General features: G+C 40.3%; 1 protein-coding gene across 16 annotated transcripts in view; it reads left to right on the top strand.

Moving 5' to 3' along the window:
- Nucleotides 1-19,033, top strand: part of ralgapa1 (Ral GTPase activating protein catalytic subunit alpha 1) — a 315,513-nt gene that overhangs the window by 60,759 nt on the left and 235,721 nt on the right. For all 16 annotated transcript variants that reach the window (XR_015757926.1, XM_087989919.1, XM_087989918.1 and 13 more), the window contains exons 9-13: nt 8,798-9,006; nt 9,094-9,330; nt 10,486-10,689; nt 15,804-15,938; nt 16,168-16,316. Coding sequence is in view for 15 of the 16 variants with exons in the window: in XM_087989919.1 (XP_087846045.1) it covers nt 8,798-9,006; nt 9,094-9,330; nt 10,486-10,689; nt 15,804-15,938; nt 16,168-16,316 (934 nt within the window). In the remaining variant the exon portion in view is untranslated. The remainder of the gene's footprint in view (nt 1-8,797; nt 9,007-9,093; nt 9,331-10,485; nt 10,690-15,803; nt 15,939-16,167; nt 16,317-19,033) is intronic.

Here is a 19,033-nt window from a genome sequence, read left to right as displayed (position 1 = left end):
GGCAGCTCAATGTTCCAGGGTACAGATGCTATTGGGAAGATAGAAGAGGCAAGAGAGGAGGGGAGTGGCATTTTGATTAGGGAAAGCATCATGGAGGGATTGTCCAGTGAAACTGTGTGGAACTGAGATATAAGAAGGGGGTAATCACTTTGATGGAATTGTATTACAGGCCTCCAAATAGCCAGCAGAAAATTGAAGAGCAAATATATAGGGAGATTGCTAATAGCTGTAAGAATAATAGGATTTGTAGGGGATTTTAACTTTCCAAGCATAAACTGAGATGGCCATCATGTTATGGGCTTGGATGGGGAGAAATTTAGATGCATTCAGGAAAGCCTTATTAACCACATAGATGGCCCTAGTAGAGTAGGGTCAAACTTTGACCTCCTCTTGGGAAATAAGGCAGGGAAAGTGACTGAGATGTTAGTGAGGGAGCGCTTTGGGATCAATGACCATAGCTACCTTAAAACTAATAGAATTATGCAAAAGGATAGGTCTTGGTCCACATGTTAAAGTTCAAAAATGGGTAAAGACCAATTTTTTTATGGTATTAAACAGGAACTTTCAAAAATTGATTGTGGGAGGCTGCTTGCAGGTGTTTGCCAAGTGGGAGGCTTTCGAGATGATGAGATTTCAGGGTCAGCATGTTCCTGAGTGAAGGGGAAAGCTGGCAGGTGTAGGCAACACTGGATGACGAGAGATAATACTCTAGTCAAGAAAAATTATGAGATATATCAGGTACAGGCAGCCAGGATTGAGTGAGTCACTTGAGGGGTACAGGGTGTCTTAGGTGTACACTTTAAGAAGGAAGTCAGGAGGTTAAAGAGGGGATATCAGATAGCTTTGACAGATAAGGTAAATGAGAATCCAGAGAGATTTACAAGCATATTAGGGCAAAAATGTAACTATGAAGAGAATAGACTTGCTTAAAAATCAGCGAGGCTATCTCTGCGTAATGCCAGTGTTGTAACTGTACTGGAACAGCTTGGCTAGGGGAGCAGCAGGTTCTGGAACACATGCCTTCAGTACTATTGCCAAAATGTTGTCAGGGCTCATAGCCTTTGTAGTATCCAGTGATTCCACCTGTTTCTTGGAGTGAATCAAATTGGCTGAAGACTTGTATTTGTAATGCTGGGGACCACTGAGGAGGCAGAGATGGATCATTCATATGGCACTTCTGACTGAGAATTGCCGGAAAGGCAAGGACTGATTCGGGATAGTCAGCATAGCTTTATGTTTGGGAAATCGTGTCTCTCAAATTTGATTAAGGTTTTTTGAAGAGGTTACCTAGACAATAGATGAAGGCAGGGCAGTAGACATTGTCTACATATAATTGGACTTCACAAAGTAAAGCTTTGACAAGGTTCCACGTGGTAGACCTGTTAGTAAGGTTAGATCACATAGGATCCAGAGAGAGCTAGCCAGTTGGATACAAAATTGGATTCAAGCTAAAAGACAGAGGGTGGTAGTGGAGGGTTGTTGTTCAGGCTGGAGGCCTGTGACCAACAGTGTGCCGCAAATTTTGGTGCTGGGTCCACTGTCATTTGTTGTTTATATAAGCAATTTGAGTGAGAATATAGGCAGTTTGGTTAGCAAGTTTGTTGATGACACCAAAATTGTTGGTATCGTGGATAGTGAAGAACGTTATCTAGGAATACAATGGGACCTTAAGCAACTGGCCAGGTGGCCTGAGGAGTGGGAGATGGGGATTAATTCAGATAAATGTGAGGCATTTTGGTTTGAAAAACTGGGGACAGAACTTATACAGTTAATGGTAGTGTTTTTGAACAGAAACCTAGGGGTGCAGGTACTTAGTTCCTTGAAAGTGGTGTCATGGGTAGACAGGATGGTGAAGAAAGTGTTTGGCATGCTTACTTTCATTGGTCAAATCATTGAGTACAGGAGTTGGGGCATCCTTTAGCAGCTGTACAAGACATTGGAAAGGGCACATTTGGCATACTGCATACAATTCTGGTCACCCTGCTATAGGAAGGATATTATGAAACTGTAAAGGGTGCAGAAAAGATTTACAAGGATGTTACTGAGACTGGAACGCTTGAGTTATAAGGCGAGGCTGGATAGGTGGGTCTTTTCCCTAGAGAGTAGGAGGCTGAGGGGTGACCTTTCAGAGGTTTATAAAATCACAAGGGGCATGGATAAGGTGTATAGTCAAGGTCTTTTCCCCAGGATAAGATAGGTACATGGATAGGAAAGGATTAGAGGGATTTGGGCCAAACGCAGGCAAATGAGACTAGTTCACTTTTGGAAACCTGATCAGCATGAATGAGTTGGGCTGAAGGGCCTCTATCACTCTATGACTCTACAATAGTAGTAGACATATACTGGAGAAATTAGATGGGAGGTGGCTGTTTGAGGGTAAATCCACATCTGACATGTGGAATCTTTTAAAGGCCAGTTGATCAGAGTTCAGGACAAGCATTGTCCTGTGAGAGTGAAGGATAAGGCTGGCAAGGCTTCAAATGTTGGATGACAACAGTTTCTGAAGATTTAGTCAAAAAGAAAAAGAAGCATATATTTAGGAAACTGAAATCAAGCAAGGCCCTTGAGGAATATAAAAGAAGCAGAACAGAACTCACCAATAGATTAGAAGTGGTCACCGAAGACCTTGGCAAGTAGGATTAGGAAGAATACAGAGGCATTTTATACTTAACAGGAGCAAGACAGTAACAAGGGAAAGAGAGGTTCATCAAGGACGAAGGAGGGAATTTCTGCATGGAGCCAGAGGAAGTGAATGAAGTCCTTAGTAGTTTAGACTGGTATTCACTAAGGAGAAGGATGTGGATGATGGTAAGATTAGGGAGAGGTATGTTGATAATCTGGAGCATATTGATATTAAGAAAGTGGCGTTGTTGGGTGTCTTGAAAAGCATTAAGCTAGACAAACTCCCAGGGCCTGATGTGATTTATCCCAGGATATTGAACGAGGCAAGGCAAGAGATTTCTGGCATCTTGATAGAGATCTTTGTATGCTTGTCGTGGTTCTGTTCGCCGAGCTGGGAATTTGTGTTGCGGACGTTTCGTCCCGTCTAGGTGACATCCTCAGTGCTTGGGAGCCTCCTGTGAAGCGCTTCTGTGATCTTTCCTCTGGCATTTATAGTGGTTTGAATCTGCCGCTTCCGGTTGTCAGTTCCAGCTGTGCGTTGCAGTGGTCAGTATATTGGGTCCAGGTCGATGTGCTTATTGATTGAATCTGTGGATGAGTGCCACACCAACTAGCCACGAAACGACACGACCAGCTATCCTTAGTAGCCCTACACGCAGATGACAAGCAACATGAATTCGACTGGGACAACACTACTATTATAGGACAAGCCAAACAGAGAACAGCCAGGGAATTCCTAGAGGCATGGCACTCATCCACAGATTCAATCAATAAGCACATCGACCTGGACCCAATATACCGACCACTGCAATGGACAGCTGGAACTGACAACCAGAAGCAGCAGATTCAAACCACTATAAATGCCGGAGGAAAGATCACAGAAGCGCTTCACAGGAGGCTCCCAAGCACTGAGGATGTCACCTCGACAGGGGACGAAACATCTGCAACACAAATTCCCAGCTCGGCGAACAGAACCACAACAACGAGCACCCGAGCTACAAATCTTTTCACAAACTTTGATCTTTGTATCCTGTTTAGCCACAGATGAGATTCCAGAAGACTGGAGTATAACCAATGCTATTATGTTTAAGAAGGACAATAAGGATAATCCAGGAAATTATACACCACTGAGCTTTCCATCTGTGATGGGGAACTTAGTGGAGAAGATTCTTAGGGGCAAGATTTACTGACATTTGGAAAAGAATTCGCTTACTAGGGCTAGTCAGCATGGCTGTATTCCAGGGAGGTCTTGTCTCACAAATTTGATGGAGTTTCTTAAGGAAGTGATGCAGATAATTGAGAATAGGGCAGTAGATGTTGTCTACGTGGATATTACTCAAGCATTTGACAAGGTCCCTCATGGTTGGTTGGTCAAAAAGATTAAGTCGTATGGGATCCTTGGTACATTAGTTTGCCTGAAGGAGATAGGAATTATTGAGGAGGGATGTTTTTCTGACTGAAAGTCTGTGACCAGTGATGTTCCATAAGGATCAGTACGGGGACCTCTGTTGTTTGTAACATGTGAATAACTTGAATTAGTGGAGTTGTGGATAATGAGAAATGTTATCAAAAGATACAGCAGGATATAGATCAGTTGGAAAACTGGGTGGAAAATTGGCAAATGGAGTTTAATCTAGACAAGTGTGAGGTAATGTATTTTGGGAAGTCAGAAGCAAGAGGAAAATATACAGTTAATGGCAGGATCATTCTGAGCATAAAGAAAAGAAGGCATAATGCACGTTTACCTTCATCATTGAGTGTAGCAGTTGGTAAGTTATGTTGCAGCTGTTTAAGATTTTAATTTGGCTGTATTTGGAGTATTCTGTGTAGTTTGGGTCACCACACTGTAGGAAGGATGTGAAGGTGCAAAAGAGGTCTATCAGGATGTTACCTGGATTAGAGTGTATTAACGATCAGGAGAGTTTGGACAAACTTGGATTGTTTTTGCAAGAGCATCAGAAGCTGAGGGGGAGACCAGATAGAAGTATATAAAAATTGTGACATGGTGCTTATGTCAAATAGTAAGATGAGAGAGGAAGTGTTTGGGAGATGTGTGAGAAAAGTTCATACAGAGGGTGTAGGTGCCTGGAACATGCTGCCAGGGAGGTGTTTTTAACCAATGGCAAAAAGAGACAAGTTCTGTTTCTAATCTGTAATTCTGTAAGTTGATCCCTACGCCTTTCTTAAAATTGTCACAAGCATTCAAACAGACACAAAGTTATGAGACAAGACAAATGCATTGTTCCCCTCCCCCCACAATCAGGAGTGCAGTTCTGCCATCACTCTAACATCAATGAATTGCTTTCTTTCATCTTTCTTTCAACTCTTTGCTAATGACATGAGTAGTGCATACACCAGTTCTCAATCTTTCATTCATTGGTTGAGGATTTACCCTTTTATTGCCTCTGAAAGTCGTTTCTCTCCTTTTCCTTCCAACAAGGATTTGTAAAAGGATCAACTTGCAGAGAAAGGTGCAGGAGAGTAGCTAGCTACTACAGATTTTCTTTTACTTCTCCACAGGAAGAGAGCGAGAGAGAGAGAGAGATGAATACTTTCTTTTTGCAGGACGGTTGTTTCAGTTGTATTGTTCACATCCAAGACTATGTAGCCACCTGCCCAGGAATCAGTCAATCTGTTGTTACTGTACTGAGTCCACCTGAGCCCACAGCAATTCGCCTTGATTGAAAAGCCAGTTTTAAGACTCTCTGTCTCTGAGCAAAATTACTTGAACACCACAGTGGTGCCGTTCAGTCTGGAATTTTCCTTCACTGCTTGGAAAAAAACCACACTTGTAGACCCAACTCACAATGTGTTCTAGTAACTTGCCTGTCAAAATAGAAATACCTTCTTACAAGGTTTCCTTGGGGTAAAGCAGTATCTTTTCCCATTTTTAGCCCAAAGCTTAGTCAAAATGAGATCTGTGTGCAAGGAATGTTTCTGTTAAGAGCCTCCATCTCATTGAGAAAGATCCAGATCCAAACTACAACTAATGGGCGCACGGTGGCACAGTGGTTAGCACTGCTGCCTCACAGCGCCAGAGACCTGGGTTCAATTCCCGCCTCAGGCAACTGTTTGTGTGGAGTTTGCACATTCTCCCCGTGTCTGTGTGGGTTTCCTCCCACAGTCCAAAAATGTGCAGGTTAGGTGAATTGGCCATGTTAAATTGCCCGTAGTGTTAGGTGAAGGGGTAAATGTGGGAGAATAGGTCTGGTGGGTTGCTCTTCAGAGGGTCGGTGTGGACTTGTTGGGCCGAAGGGCCTGTTTCCACACTGTAAGTAATCAAATCTAATAGCGTGCTCTGAAAGCTCTACTTACAGTATAATTGCATCTTAGGAGCTGAGATGATCCTCACATTCGTGAAATTATCAATAATATTCTTTAAAGAAGCAAATTGTCTCTACAACAGATCTTTTAAAAATATATCAGGGTCTACATAATCAAAATAACTGATTTGTTCTTCCTTGGGACATACCCTATCTATGTAACAAATTCCACTGAAGTTTGACATTTTTTTTACTCTGATTCTTTATTTGTTTTTAAGCATGACCTTGATTGTCATTGAATGAGTCATATTTGATCTGATCATCCTCAACTCCATGTTGCCGCCTTATCTCCATAATCATTTAGTTCCCTGAATAATTTGAAATCTGTCTATCCAGGTCTTGAAAATACTTATTGACCTGGCCTTACAAGCTCTCTGTGGTGAAGAATTCCATAGACTTACCACCCTCTGACAGAAAAATTCCATCTCATCTCTGTTTTCAAAGGATGACCCCTTACTCTGAGATTATGTCCTTTGGGCCTTGTATCTCTCACAAGAAGAAACAATCTCTTCGTGTCTACCCAGTCAAACGTCATAAGAATCTTGTATGTTTCTTCCCATCCTTCTAAACACCAACGAGTACAAACCCCACCTACTCATAAGAAAGCTCCTTTACACTTCGGATCATTGTGGTTAACCTTCTATAGACTCCTTTCAATCCAGTATATCTTTCCTTCGGTAGGAGATCAAGATTCTTCACAATATTTCAGCTGTGGCTGACTAGACCCTTGTATGATTTTATCATTTTTCCCTCCCTTTTGAAATAAAGACCACAGTTCCACTTGCCTTCCCTGTTACTTGTGGAAACAGGATGTTAACTTTTTACGATTCAGGCAGTAGGATCCCCACATATTCTGTGCTGCAGTTTTCTGCAGTCTTTTCCAATTAAAATAATTCTCAATTCATATATTCTTCCTGCCAAAGTGCATAACCTGATATTCTCCCAAATTATTTTTCATCTGCCAAGTTTTTGCCCACCCACTTAACCTGACTGTTGACTATATAATCCTTTCTAATTGCCTTCTCACTTATTTTTGTGTCATTTGCAAACTTAACTGTCTTGCTTTCGCTTCTATCGGCTAACTCATTAATATATGCTGTGACAAATTGTGGTCCCCATGGTCCTCCAGAATCTGAAAATGCCCCTTTTCCCCCAATTCTCTTTTATTAGTTAACCAATTCTTTATCCATGCTCACTTGCTACACCGGCTACTATTAAGTAGCCTTATGTGCAATAGCTTATTGAATGCCTTTTGGAAATTCAAATATATGGACTTAATGGTAAGGGCCTAGGGAGTATTGCTTAACAAAGAGACTTGGAGTACAGGTTCATAGCTTCTTGAAATTAGAGTCATAGGTAGATAGGATAGTGAAGGTGGCTATCTACCTATGCTTTAGTATGCTTTTTTTTATTGGTCAGAGTATTGAGTATAGGAGTTGGGAGATCATGTTGCAGCTGTACAGTTCATTGGTTAGGCCACTTTTGGAATATTGTGTGCAATTCTGATCTCCTTCCTATTGGAAGATGTTGTGAAACTTGAAAGGGTTCAGAAAAGATTTACAAGGATGTTGCCAGAGTTGGAGAATTTGAGCTATCGGCAGAGGTTGAATAGGCTGGGGCTGTTTTCCTTATGGAAGTTTAGAAAGTCATGAGGGGCATGGATAGGGTAAATAGACGAAGTCTTTTCCCTGGGCTGGGCGAGTCCAGAACTAGAGGGCATAGGTTTAGGGTGAGAGGGGAAAGATATAAAAGAGACCTAAGGGACAACTTTTTCACGCAGAGGGTGGTGGGTGTGTGGAATAGGCTGCCAGAGGAAATGGAACATTTGCAACATTGCAACATTTGAAAGGCATCTGGATGGGTATATGAATCGGAAAAGTTTAGAGGGATATGGGCCGGGTGCTGGCCGGTGGAACTAGATTGGGTTGGGATATCTCGTCGGCCTGGACGAATTGGACGAAGGGTCTGTTTCCGTGCTGTACATCTCTGACTCTGACATTTATTGGTTCCCCTTTATCTACCCTACTTGTTAATCACAGAACTGATAAATTTGTTAAATATGATTTCCCTTTCATAAAACTATTTGCTGAAATCTTCAATGACTAGTGCAAGCGTTTTGAATTCATTGATTTTTCACTCACTAACAATAAAGGTAAAGTTGCCATAATCTAACCAGGTTATAGAGGAAGGTGATTGGACCTGTGGGTCACCATGCCTCAGGTGAGGGGGGAGATTGAGAAGGAGAAATTTTTATGGTAATCTCAGCTGGGGTAGGAATTGAACTCCTGCTGTTTGCGCTATTGCATTGCAAACCAGCCGTCCACCCAACTGAGCTAACCATTCCCTGTTGTAAGCTATAACTTCAGTTGTTTTGCAAAATTAGATATTTCCGCTACATGTGACACAATTTTAAGGCACTGTTTTTGGTATAAACTGGAACAAAATTTTCTGGATCTTCCAGCAATTTGAAATTTCTGGAATTTTTCAAGTTCAGCAGAGGCTTGCTGTTCCTTTCTAGTTAAAAAAGCTCAGAAGGCACGTTTTCATTCAGTGGTTAATAAAAATCTAGAAATTTCCCATGCGTTCATGCTTGGTCAATGAAAATTAATGAAGTAGTTTTTGGCTGGGTCACGCAGTTTGGAACAAAGGTCGGGTTGTGGTCCATATCAGCCATGATCTAATTAAATAGTGGAATGTGTTCAAAGAGCTGAATGACCTAGTCATGTTATTTTTCATCTCTGAACATATGAAGCAGTAATACCAAGACTATGTAAATATATTGGAGTTGTACTGAAAAATTCCATGTGGTATTATTACATTTTTTTGAGAATTTAAAATAATTTTGTTTCCAGATGTCCCACAATTGAGATCAAAGCCCTGTTATATTATGACAAAGAAAGATCCAGAGACTAACGAAACAACATATTCAACAAAAGATGCATTTTTGTCTGCTCGTGTCTCAGTTATCCGTTGGTTGGTATCTTTCTGGTTTGAGCCAAAAGCCAATCTAGGACTCCAGATTCCTGGAGTTGAAGGTGAAAATGTACCAAAGAATATTCAGGTGAGTGATTATAAGCTGACGCATTATTTTAATTTTTATATGAAAGGTGAATATGAATTTTTATATAAAATAATTTTCTTTCTCCAGAGAGCAGCTGCTGGTTTGGCTGCCCGTGAAGAGGGCTCCTGCCGTGGGGATTCCGGAGATGGCAGTGCTGAGCTGGAGCAATCCCATTCTAACACCAGCACCCTAACTGAGCGAGAGCCCAGTTCATCTAGTCTGTGTAGTGTTGATGAAGAGCATCTAACAGATATGGAAATAGTGCGCAAAGTTTTCTACTCCTCAAGAGAGAACGTGAATTTTATTATAGAGGTTTTTCGACAGGTAACTTGTGCATACTTACTTATAGTATTGTAAATTTCTGCTAATAATACTTTCACCTTAAATTCATTCAATGTTTTTGTAATTTAGCATGATGTGTAGTGTCCCTCATCCTTGAGAGATTCAAAAGTCATGCCTCCATTCTAAAATTGACTAAATGTTTTCTGTTTAAAATCTAGCTACAGGAGAAGTAACTTAACATCAAATTTAAAATCTTCCCACAATTGTATGGACAGCAGAGTAAATTTTTTAAATTCACTCATGGGATGTAAGCCTGTCTGGCTAGGCCAGCACTTATTCCCCATCCCTAATTGCCCAAAGGGCAGTTAAGAATCAACGCATTGCTGTGGGTCTGAAATCACATGTAGGCCAGACCAGGTAAGAATGACAGATTGGAGATAGTGAGGACTACAGATACTGGAAAGTCAGAGTCGATAAAATGTGGAGCTGGAAAAAGCACAGCAGGTCAAGCAGCATCAGAGGAGCAGGAGAGTAGACGTTTCATGTCAGGACCTTTCATCCTTCCATAAAGGACATTAGTGAACCAATTGGAGTTTTTCCAACAAATAATAATGGTTTCATGGTCATCATTACAGCCATTAATTCCACATTCTTTAATGAATCCAGGTCTCCTGAACATCAGCTGAATTTATGGATTGACAGTCTAGGTCATTGCTCCTGACCGACCCCCACACATCCAGTCTTAAACTGTAATGAAAATCTTTAGTACTGTTTGAAATAGATCAGTGATGACAAAGAACAAACTTTTCTACTATTAACATATAAGTTAAATACTGTGGCTGCTGGAAATCTGAAATAAGCATAAAATGCTGGAGAAACTTACAAGGTCTGGCACCATCTATGGACAGAGAACAATTTAATATATCAAGTCTTATATGATTATTCATAACTCTTCAGAAGTTCTGAAGAAGAGTAATACTGAACTTGAAACATTAACTGTTTCTCACTTCACCGATGCTGCCAGATCTTCTGAGCTTCTCGCTCATGTTCAGTATTTGTTTCTACTGTTAGAATTTTTTGAACCTTGGAAAATAGCACCATCTAACTTGTAACTTGTCTCTCAACAATAAACAAAATCTAATTTAATTAATAATTATTTACCACACCAATAAGCATGCATATTTTTATGTTCCTTAGGCTTTTCTGTTGCCCATCTGTGAAGCTGCGGCCATGCGAAGAGTAGTTAAAGTTTATCAGGAATGGATTCAACAAGAGGACAAGCCTGTATTTATGAAAGAGGCTGAAGACTTGGGCTATTCTCCTTCAACAAGTGTCATAAATTTAGTCAGTGCTGGAGAGCATGGTGGTTCTTATCCACTGGAGAAAAATAAACAGGAGGAGGTACTTATCATTAAAATCAAAGGTCCATGTTGATACTAAAGCTTGAATTAAAACTTCGGCATTTAAACCTGACATGAATCTTAAATTGTCAGTTTTTCTGAAGGACAAATCTCTACTTTTGCTGTAAATCTAGTGTCTTGTCTCTAGTTTCTCACGAGTGAAGTTGTATGTCTCTGCTTTGTGGGCCATTCTAATTTTGCTAGAATAATGAGCAGAAAATGACAAGTCAGATATGCATTTATATAATGCTTTTCAGACCTCAGGATATCTCAGTGTGCTTTGTAGCTAATGAAATACTTATGAGTTGTAGTCACTGTTGTATGTAATACAGTAGCCAATTTACTAGTTGCTGGAGACAGAACTATGATAAACAGATAATCTGTTCTTTGAATGATATTAATTGAGATAAGAATATTGACTTTGATGCCAGGAGTAACTCTCTTGCTCTTTGAAATGTTGTAATATAGTATAACAGTAACAACAATGGCCAAACTGATGATCAACAGAGAAGCAGTTCTGCTTGCTATAAAACTGTGGAGGCTGCCCTCAAAAACCTAGCAGTCCCTGAGAATCGGTTTTCCTTTTTTCCAGTTATTTGTGGCTGGATTTTACATGTCACAACTGAACATGTTTTCAAGATGCGGGAAGGACACTGGACAGCCCACTACCTTCCCACCCATCCCTGAGCTGCCCATAATACACAAAGTGGGTGGCTGCAGAAATTGGCAGCCTGATTAACATATGCAAATGGTTAAACAGTTGGGTTGTTTACAAGCCAGTTGAACTGAATAATACACTGCCTATGCCATAAAATACATGACAGTCATTTGGATATGGGCAGCTGGCAGGAAGACACTATAGCTGACTTACACCAACCCTTCGTCTGTAACCTTCTTCATCCCTACGAATCTGCTTTCTCAAACACACCCCTCTCACTTGTTCCTGCTGAGTATCTTTGACTGACTTCACGCTGAAATCATTAGGCTTTCTCAGTAGGACTGGTTATCAGTATCCACTCCTAAGTAAGCTCTTAGAGCTGCTGGCCAATCAGATTGGACAATGCCATAAGGACATTGATTTCCTCTTGTTGAGTAGAAAGATGTCCAATTCCCTACCACTTTAACCTTGTTCCACTTGTATGGCTGTTGGATAGTCGCCATCTCTGTTTGTCAGCTGCCTGCTGACTTCTTCAGCGGTTGTAAAATCATTCCTGGGATCACTGACAAGAATATCTAGATTTCGGAGTTTAATTGCACATGTGCACTCCAAAAGTTGTTTTTCATTTTGTAGAAGTAAATAGACACTGCATTTTGCTATGTTACTGCTACAGAAATATGGGTGAGTGTAAATGATATGCAGTCTAGTAATTACGACTGATCCAGTTAATGTTCTAATTTCACAATTGTTCCATGTCAAGATTTAGAACTTTGTAACAAACTATCGTGGAATATTTCAAAAAAGGCAGCACTACATTTTCCTCATAATAGACATATGACTTTTAAAAAGGAACATCCAGATTAAGAAAAGCTAAAGATGCTAATACATCAACGATTGACTTAGGGGAATTTATTTATATTTTTCTGTAGTAGAGTGTTCGGGAAGGATAATTTGGTGTTGTGGCCACTTCATTATTTTCGTGTGTGTCATTTTAAGTCTGCAGTTCAGATATTTATAATTATTTAACCATACAAGGCACACCATTTTCACCTTTTTAATGTGTTGTATATTAAGGCTTCAAAACATCAAGTTTACAAGTTGAATCCAAAATTTATATTAAGTTAGAAAATCACAATTTAATATTGGTGTTCTCAACATTTTGTTATTTAATTTTCAAGTGGACAAGGTTAACTTTTCAAAAATAAGCCTTAATCCTTCAGTTAAATACATGAGGTTTCCTAGATTTATCAAGTATTTTTCTGAATTTGATTTAATAAAAGAAGCCTGTGGAGAAACCAGTAAGATTTTGGAGTTCATTTGAACTTTAGTCATAAAAATTGTATGAATTAATTGTACAATGTTTTCATAAACTTGATACATTCTGTAAAACCCATAACAAATACAAAGAAAATGCTGAATAAAAGTAGAAGTCTTTTCGGGTGCTACCAATATCTGTTTGAATTATTGGTTGACTGGATACGGATCTTTCGTTCTGTTCTGTTGACTGAAGTTTTTCTTTTGTGTTCGATATTCCTTATGTTGCATCAAACCACTGAAGCCCGGACCTTATTAACCTATATTAGCCACAAGCCCTTATGTATGATCGGAGACATACTGAACTCTTAATAGATTTATTAATAGAGTCATCGAGATGTACAGCACAGAAACATCCTTCGGTCCAACTCGTCCCTGCCGACCAGATATTCTAACCTAATCCAGATCCATTTGCTAGCACTTGGCCTGTATTCCTCTAAACGCCTTCCTATTCATATACCCATCCAGATATCTTTTAAATGTTGTTCCTCTGCCCACTCATTGCATGAAAAAGTTGCCCCTTAGATCCTTTTTAAATTTTTTCCCTCTCACTCTAAACCTTTACCCTCTAATTCTGGACTGTTCCACCCCAAGGAAAGACCTTATCTATTTACCCTATACATTGCCTCATGATTTTATAAACCTCTCAGCCTCTGACGCTTCAGGGAAAACAGCCCTGGCCTATTTGAATAATGTGTGTATAGTCAGTGGTCAATTTTGGATCAACTAGGTAGTGTATGCCGATTCCTGATTGGTTCCTTAGAAAATAATGCTCATCTTACTAATATCATTTCCTACTGTCTCTCAATTCATTCTTTGACATATCAATCACTTTAGAAGATTTCTAACAGCTTGTCTCCCTGGCTTACCAGCTCCACACATTTTTAGCAAGAAAAGATGGCACCCAGTGAACTCTAATGTCTGTCGTATCATGTCTTAATGATATGCTGGTGTCTTAGATGTCCCAGTTGACACATCTGAGAAGATCAAAACAAAAACAAGACCACAAAACTCACCATGGACTCTTAATTCCATACAAACGCACGCATTTCCGAGGGGCTCTTATTTATTGTATATTACAAAACTAAATCAGTTTAAAATATTCTTATGTCTTTCAGTTATAGCTTTACCTCAAGACATTCTCAAATCCATTGGCTTGGGTTTTCATTAGCCTGAGCTCTTAAACAGCAATTAACCGAAAACCCATTCATTTACATTTGACCTGGGCCATATGGTTTTCTGTGTTACAGAAACTGTTCTCCAACTAAACATATACAAGCATGTCATTTTGATTTAATGAGGAATTAAAGTGATCAATTATTGAAAGTATCTCAATACTGCTCATTTTGGTAGCACTCTTTGTCTCCTCAGGCAAAAATTTGGTTTCAAGTCCCACTCAGGGGTTCTGATGATTGGTCACAGACCTAAAATATTAAGCTATTTCTATCACTACATGTATTGTCTGTCCAGCTGAGTGTTACCAATGTTTTAAACTTTATTTCAGCTTTCCAGAATCTGCAGTATTTTGCTCAAGACTATGGGTGATCATTTAGAAAAATGTTTAGTTGTTTCGTAATGCAGAATTTTGAGTATTGTTGTAAAAAGACATTTTTCATCTTGCACTCATTGGAACATTTTACAAGTACACCAATTTAAGGGGAAAACTGACAAGAGAGGAGAATACTGATTGGTTGGCAAGTGGATTTGATTGGTAGAAGCATTGCCTTGGATAATGCACCCATTGATGCTAGTTCGCTGTTAACAGCAGGCATTGATGAAATTTTAAACCACGCAAGTTGACGTTACCTGGGCATTACTCTGAGAAACAAACGAGCAAATAGCTGTCACCTATTTTGTTGAATTGAAAAAGGTGCAATGTATATACAGATTATTTTTGTCTGCAAAGAACAGCCCTGTGTATTCATAAATGTAAAAGTGTAGGAATTCGACTGGATGCTGGCTAGTAAGTTCACAGTGGAAGCGAGCCAATTTCATAACTTAGGCATCAAACAAAGGAGGATCTTTCAATTGTTCCACTTTGAATTTGAATTCAAATTAGAGTACAGGATGAAGCCCATTCTGTTCACAAACATAATCTTCAAAGAAACCATTAACATCTGTGCTGCAACACCACATCACTTAGCTTCCAACTCCTTATATATTCGCTAACATTTGTGATATTTAAATCTGCATGTAAGTATTTCTTTGTTTTAATGGGCTCTATCTTACACTTACATTCATATTTGAAATGGAACAGTCAAATGAGCTCCCTTTCTTTGTCTGCGTTGAGAAATAGGCCAGAGGTTTTCTCTATTACTGTGTAATGCAAACCTCACTTTAATCATCAGTACACACATTGGGATTCTTACAATTCCAAATACCATAGATTAACTTTTATTAGCAATCTTGTAAATAAGGCTTGAGTAATTTGTTTCAAGCACAGTCCTGACCAGACGAGCCATCTTGCACTTGCAAAACTCTCATTATGATATCTAACATTAGATGGGATTCTGCAATTGTACATTATTTATTGGATAACCCTAAATGTACGAGGAATTAAGATTTAAGATTGTGTCAGGCTTGCATTGTGGTGTACTTGTGTGAATGGTAGCCAGATATTTTAATATATGGGGCCCTGTTTTTTGCAAACAGCACGTCCACACACTGCACCTGTTTCAATTCAATAATACAGGTGACATCCATTTACTCATTCATTTCTTCAGAAGATGTCCTGATTGACTAATCAAACTCTCTGGGGAAAAGTTAGAACAAAGCCTGGATGTTGCCTATCAATCAACATTACAGGATATATTCACCATGGCAATACCTCAGTCAATCAGAGTCCACTTGTGAACCAGTCAATGCTGTCCTCTCATGCAATATAAATGTTTGTTTTACCCTTGAATTGGTATTCTTTGAAATGTCCTGATGACTGCAAGAAGAAAAGCTTCAATTAAATTGACTTTTTATACAAAACTAAAAACTTATTATATTTAGCAAGGACATAACATTTAAAAAAAATCTGGAGAAACTCTGGTCTGACAGCATCTTTGAGGAAAAAGCAGAGTTAATATTTTGGGTCCAGTGACACTTCTTCAGAACTCTAACATCAAATTTATCTTGATTATCGTTTTATTTTCTAGGACAAAATGACCAAAGGTCATGTAAGGAATCTTAGCTGGACAAGGAATTCATCATACCAGAATGCAATTAACAATGCTCCTGAAATTGAGGAAGAGGAGAGGAATGTATGTGCAGGTGTTCAGGCATCATTGCAGGTACACTTAAAGGTTTTTCTTCTTTGTTGTTGAGTCAGTTGCAAAATTGCACTGTTTCTCAAAGTTAACTACTACTTAAAGATTTGTAATGGCATTGATGAATTGGCCACCTAATGATTTGGCAGATGAAGGCTGCTAGATTTAATCTTGGAAATACCTTTTTCTCTTAATTGTGCATTCTGTGAAGTCCATGTCCATTGCATGATAATTTGATGTTGTTATATTGCAGGTTTTTATAACCAACTCAGCAAATATATTACTACTAGAACCTGCCAACGAAATTGGAGTCCTCCTGGATGAGCATGTAGATATGTGTAAACGTGTTCTCAACATCTATAGATACATGGTTGTCCACACAGCAATGAATAAGAAAACCTGGTAAAATGAGAATTTTGTATTGTGACCCTGCAAAAATGTGGTTGACTGCTTTAAGTGTTTTTGAAAATGATATTTTGGAATGCAATTTAAATAATTTAAGAAGTGAAATGTGCTCAATGTATCAGGTGTCCTTGAAAAGCAATAATTCTCATTGTTTCAAGCCTGGGCTTTGTTTAAATTCACTTGTGGGATATGGGCATTGCTTGCTGGGCCGACATCTATCTCATTGCCCTTGAGAAGATGGTACTGGTGAGCTGCCTTCTTGAACCGTTGCAGTCCACATGTTGTAGGTTGACCCACAATGCCTTTAGGGAGGGAATTCCAGGATTTTGACCCAGTGACAGTGAAGGAACGGCAATATATTTCCAAGTCAGAATAGTGAGTGGCTTGGAAGGGAATTTGCAAAAGGTGATGTTCCATGTATCTGCTGCTCTTTTCCTTCTAGGTGGAAGTGGTCATGGATTTGGAAGGTGCAATCTAAGCATCTTTGGTGCATTTTGTAGGCAGTACGTATTGCTGCTGAATGTCGGTGGTAGAAGGAGTGGATGCTTGTGGATGTAGTGCCTGTCAAGCAGGTTGTTTTGTCCTGGATGGTGTGAAGCCTCTTGAGTGTTGTTGGAGCTACACCAACCTGGGTCAGTGGGGAGTATTCTGTCAAACTCCTGACTTATGCCTTGTAGGTGGTGGACAGGCTTTGGGGAGTCAGGAGTTGACTGACGCTGCAGTGTTCCTAGTCTCTGACCTGCTCTTGAGGTCACTGTTTATGTGGTAAGTCCATTTGAGATTTCTGGTCAATGATACACCCAAAAATGTTGATAGTAGGGTGTTCAGTGTTGGTAACACTGGTGAATGTCAAGGAGCGATGGTTGTTTGTCTTTTATTGGTGGTGGTCATTGCCTGGCAGTTGTGTGGTGCGATCATTACTTGCTACTTGTCACCCAAGTCTTGATATTATCTAGAGTTTATTGCATTTGAACATGGACTGCGTCAGCACCTCAGAAGTCACAAATGGTGTTGAACATTGTGCAAAGATCCAAGAACATCCCCACTTCTTACCTTATGATGGAGGGAAAGTAATTTATGAAGCAGCCGAAGATGATTGGATCAAGGACACTACCCTGAGGAACTCCTGCAGAGATGTCCTGGAACTGAGATGACTGACCTCCAACAACCACAGCCGTCTTTCCCAATTCCCACTAATTCCAGTTTTGTAAGGTCTCCTAAATGCTGCACTAAGTTGAATGTGACCCTGATGTAAAGAGTGTCACTCACACCTAACCTCTAGAATTCAGCTCTTTTGACAGTGTTTGAGCCAAGGCTGTAATGAGTTCGGGAGCTGAGTGGCCATGGCAGAACCCACACTGGGTGTTGTTGAGCAGGTTATTATTGAGTAGTTTCTACTTGATAGCACTGTTGATGAGCTGAAAATGTGTTGCTGGAAAAGCGCAGCAGGTCAGGCAGCATCCAGGGAACAGGAGAATCGACGTTTCAGGTATGAGCACTGTTGATGACACATTCAATCACTTTTTAGCAATTTTCCACATTGTTGGTTAGATGCTGGTGTTGCAACTATATTGGAAGAGTTTGGCAAGGGGAGCAGCAAATCTTCAGTACTATTGCTGGAATGTTGTCTGGGCCCACAGACTTTCCAGTATCCAGCATCTCCAACTGTTTTTTAATATCCCATGAAATGAATCAAATTGGCTGAAGAGTAGTGTGTGTAATGCTGAGGACCACTGGAGGAAGCTGAGATGGGCCACTTGACCTTTCTAGCTGAAGATTGCTGTGATTGCTTCAGCCTTATCTTTTGTACTGATGTGTGGGGCTCTTCAATCATTGAGGATGGGGATATTTGTGGAACCCCCGCCCCAGTGAGTTATTTGATTTTCCACCATCAATCATGACTGAATGTGCCAGAACTGCAGAGATTATATCTGAACCGTTGGTTGTGATTACTTAGCTCTGAATATTACTTGCTGGTTATGCTGTTTGACATAAAAGTAGCCTGTTTGGTTGTTTCACCAGGTTGAGGCCTATTTTTAGGTATGCCTGATGCCGCTCCTGGCATGCCATCCTGCACTCACCATTGGACCAGGGTTGATCGCCTGGCTTGATGGCAGTGGTTGAGGGAGACATATGCTGGGTCATGAGGTTGCAGATTCTGTTGCATGTTGATGGCCCATAATATCTCATGGATGAACTCAGATTTCTCCAGTTTCCTCATTTCCCCTCCCCCCACCTTGTCTCAGTCAAATCCCTCGAACTCAGCACCGCCTTCCTAACCTGCAATCTTCTTCCTGACCTCTCCGTGCCCACCCCCACTCCGGCCTATCACCCTCACCTTGACCTCCTTCCACCTATCGCATTTCCAACACCCCTCCCCCAAGTCCCTCCTCCCTACCTTTTATCTTAGCCTGCTAGACACACTTTCCTCATTCCTGAAGAAGGGCTTATGCCCGAAACGTCGATTCTCCTGCTCCTTGGATGCTGCCTGACCTGCTGCACTTTTCCAGCAACACATTTTCAGCACCTTCCCGTCTCATGGATGCTCAACCTTCAGTTGTTGGATCTGTTCAAAGTCTGAACCATTTAGTACAGTGATAGTACCACACACCACGATGGAGGCTATCCTCAATGTGAAGGTGGGACTGTCGGGTGGTTCCTCTTAGCAATACTGTATGGATGCATCTGCAGGTGGCAGATTGGTAAGGATGAAG

The sequence above is a fragment of the Chiloscyllium plagiosum genome, unplaced genomic scaffold, assembly GCF_037043375.1.
Source record: "Chiloscyllium plagiosum isolate Xiang-an unplaced genomic scaffold, Cpla_swu_hap1 HiC_scaffold_8, whole genome shotgun sequence".
NCBI classification, from domain to species: domain Eukaryota; kingdom Metazoa; phylum Chordata; class Chondrichthyes; order Orectolobiformes; family Hemiscylliidae; genus Chiloscyllium; species Chiloscyllium plagiosum.
This window is presented reverse-complemented; position numbering and strand designations above follow the sequence as displayed.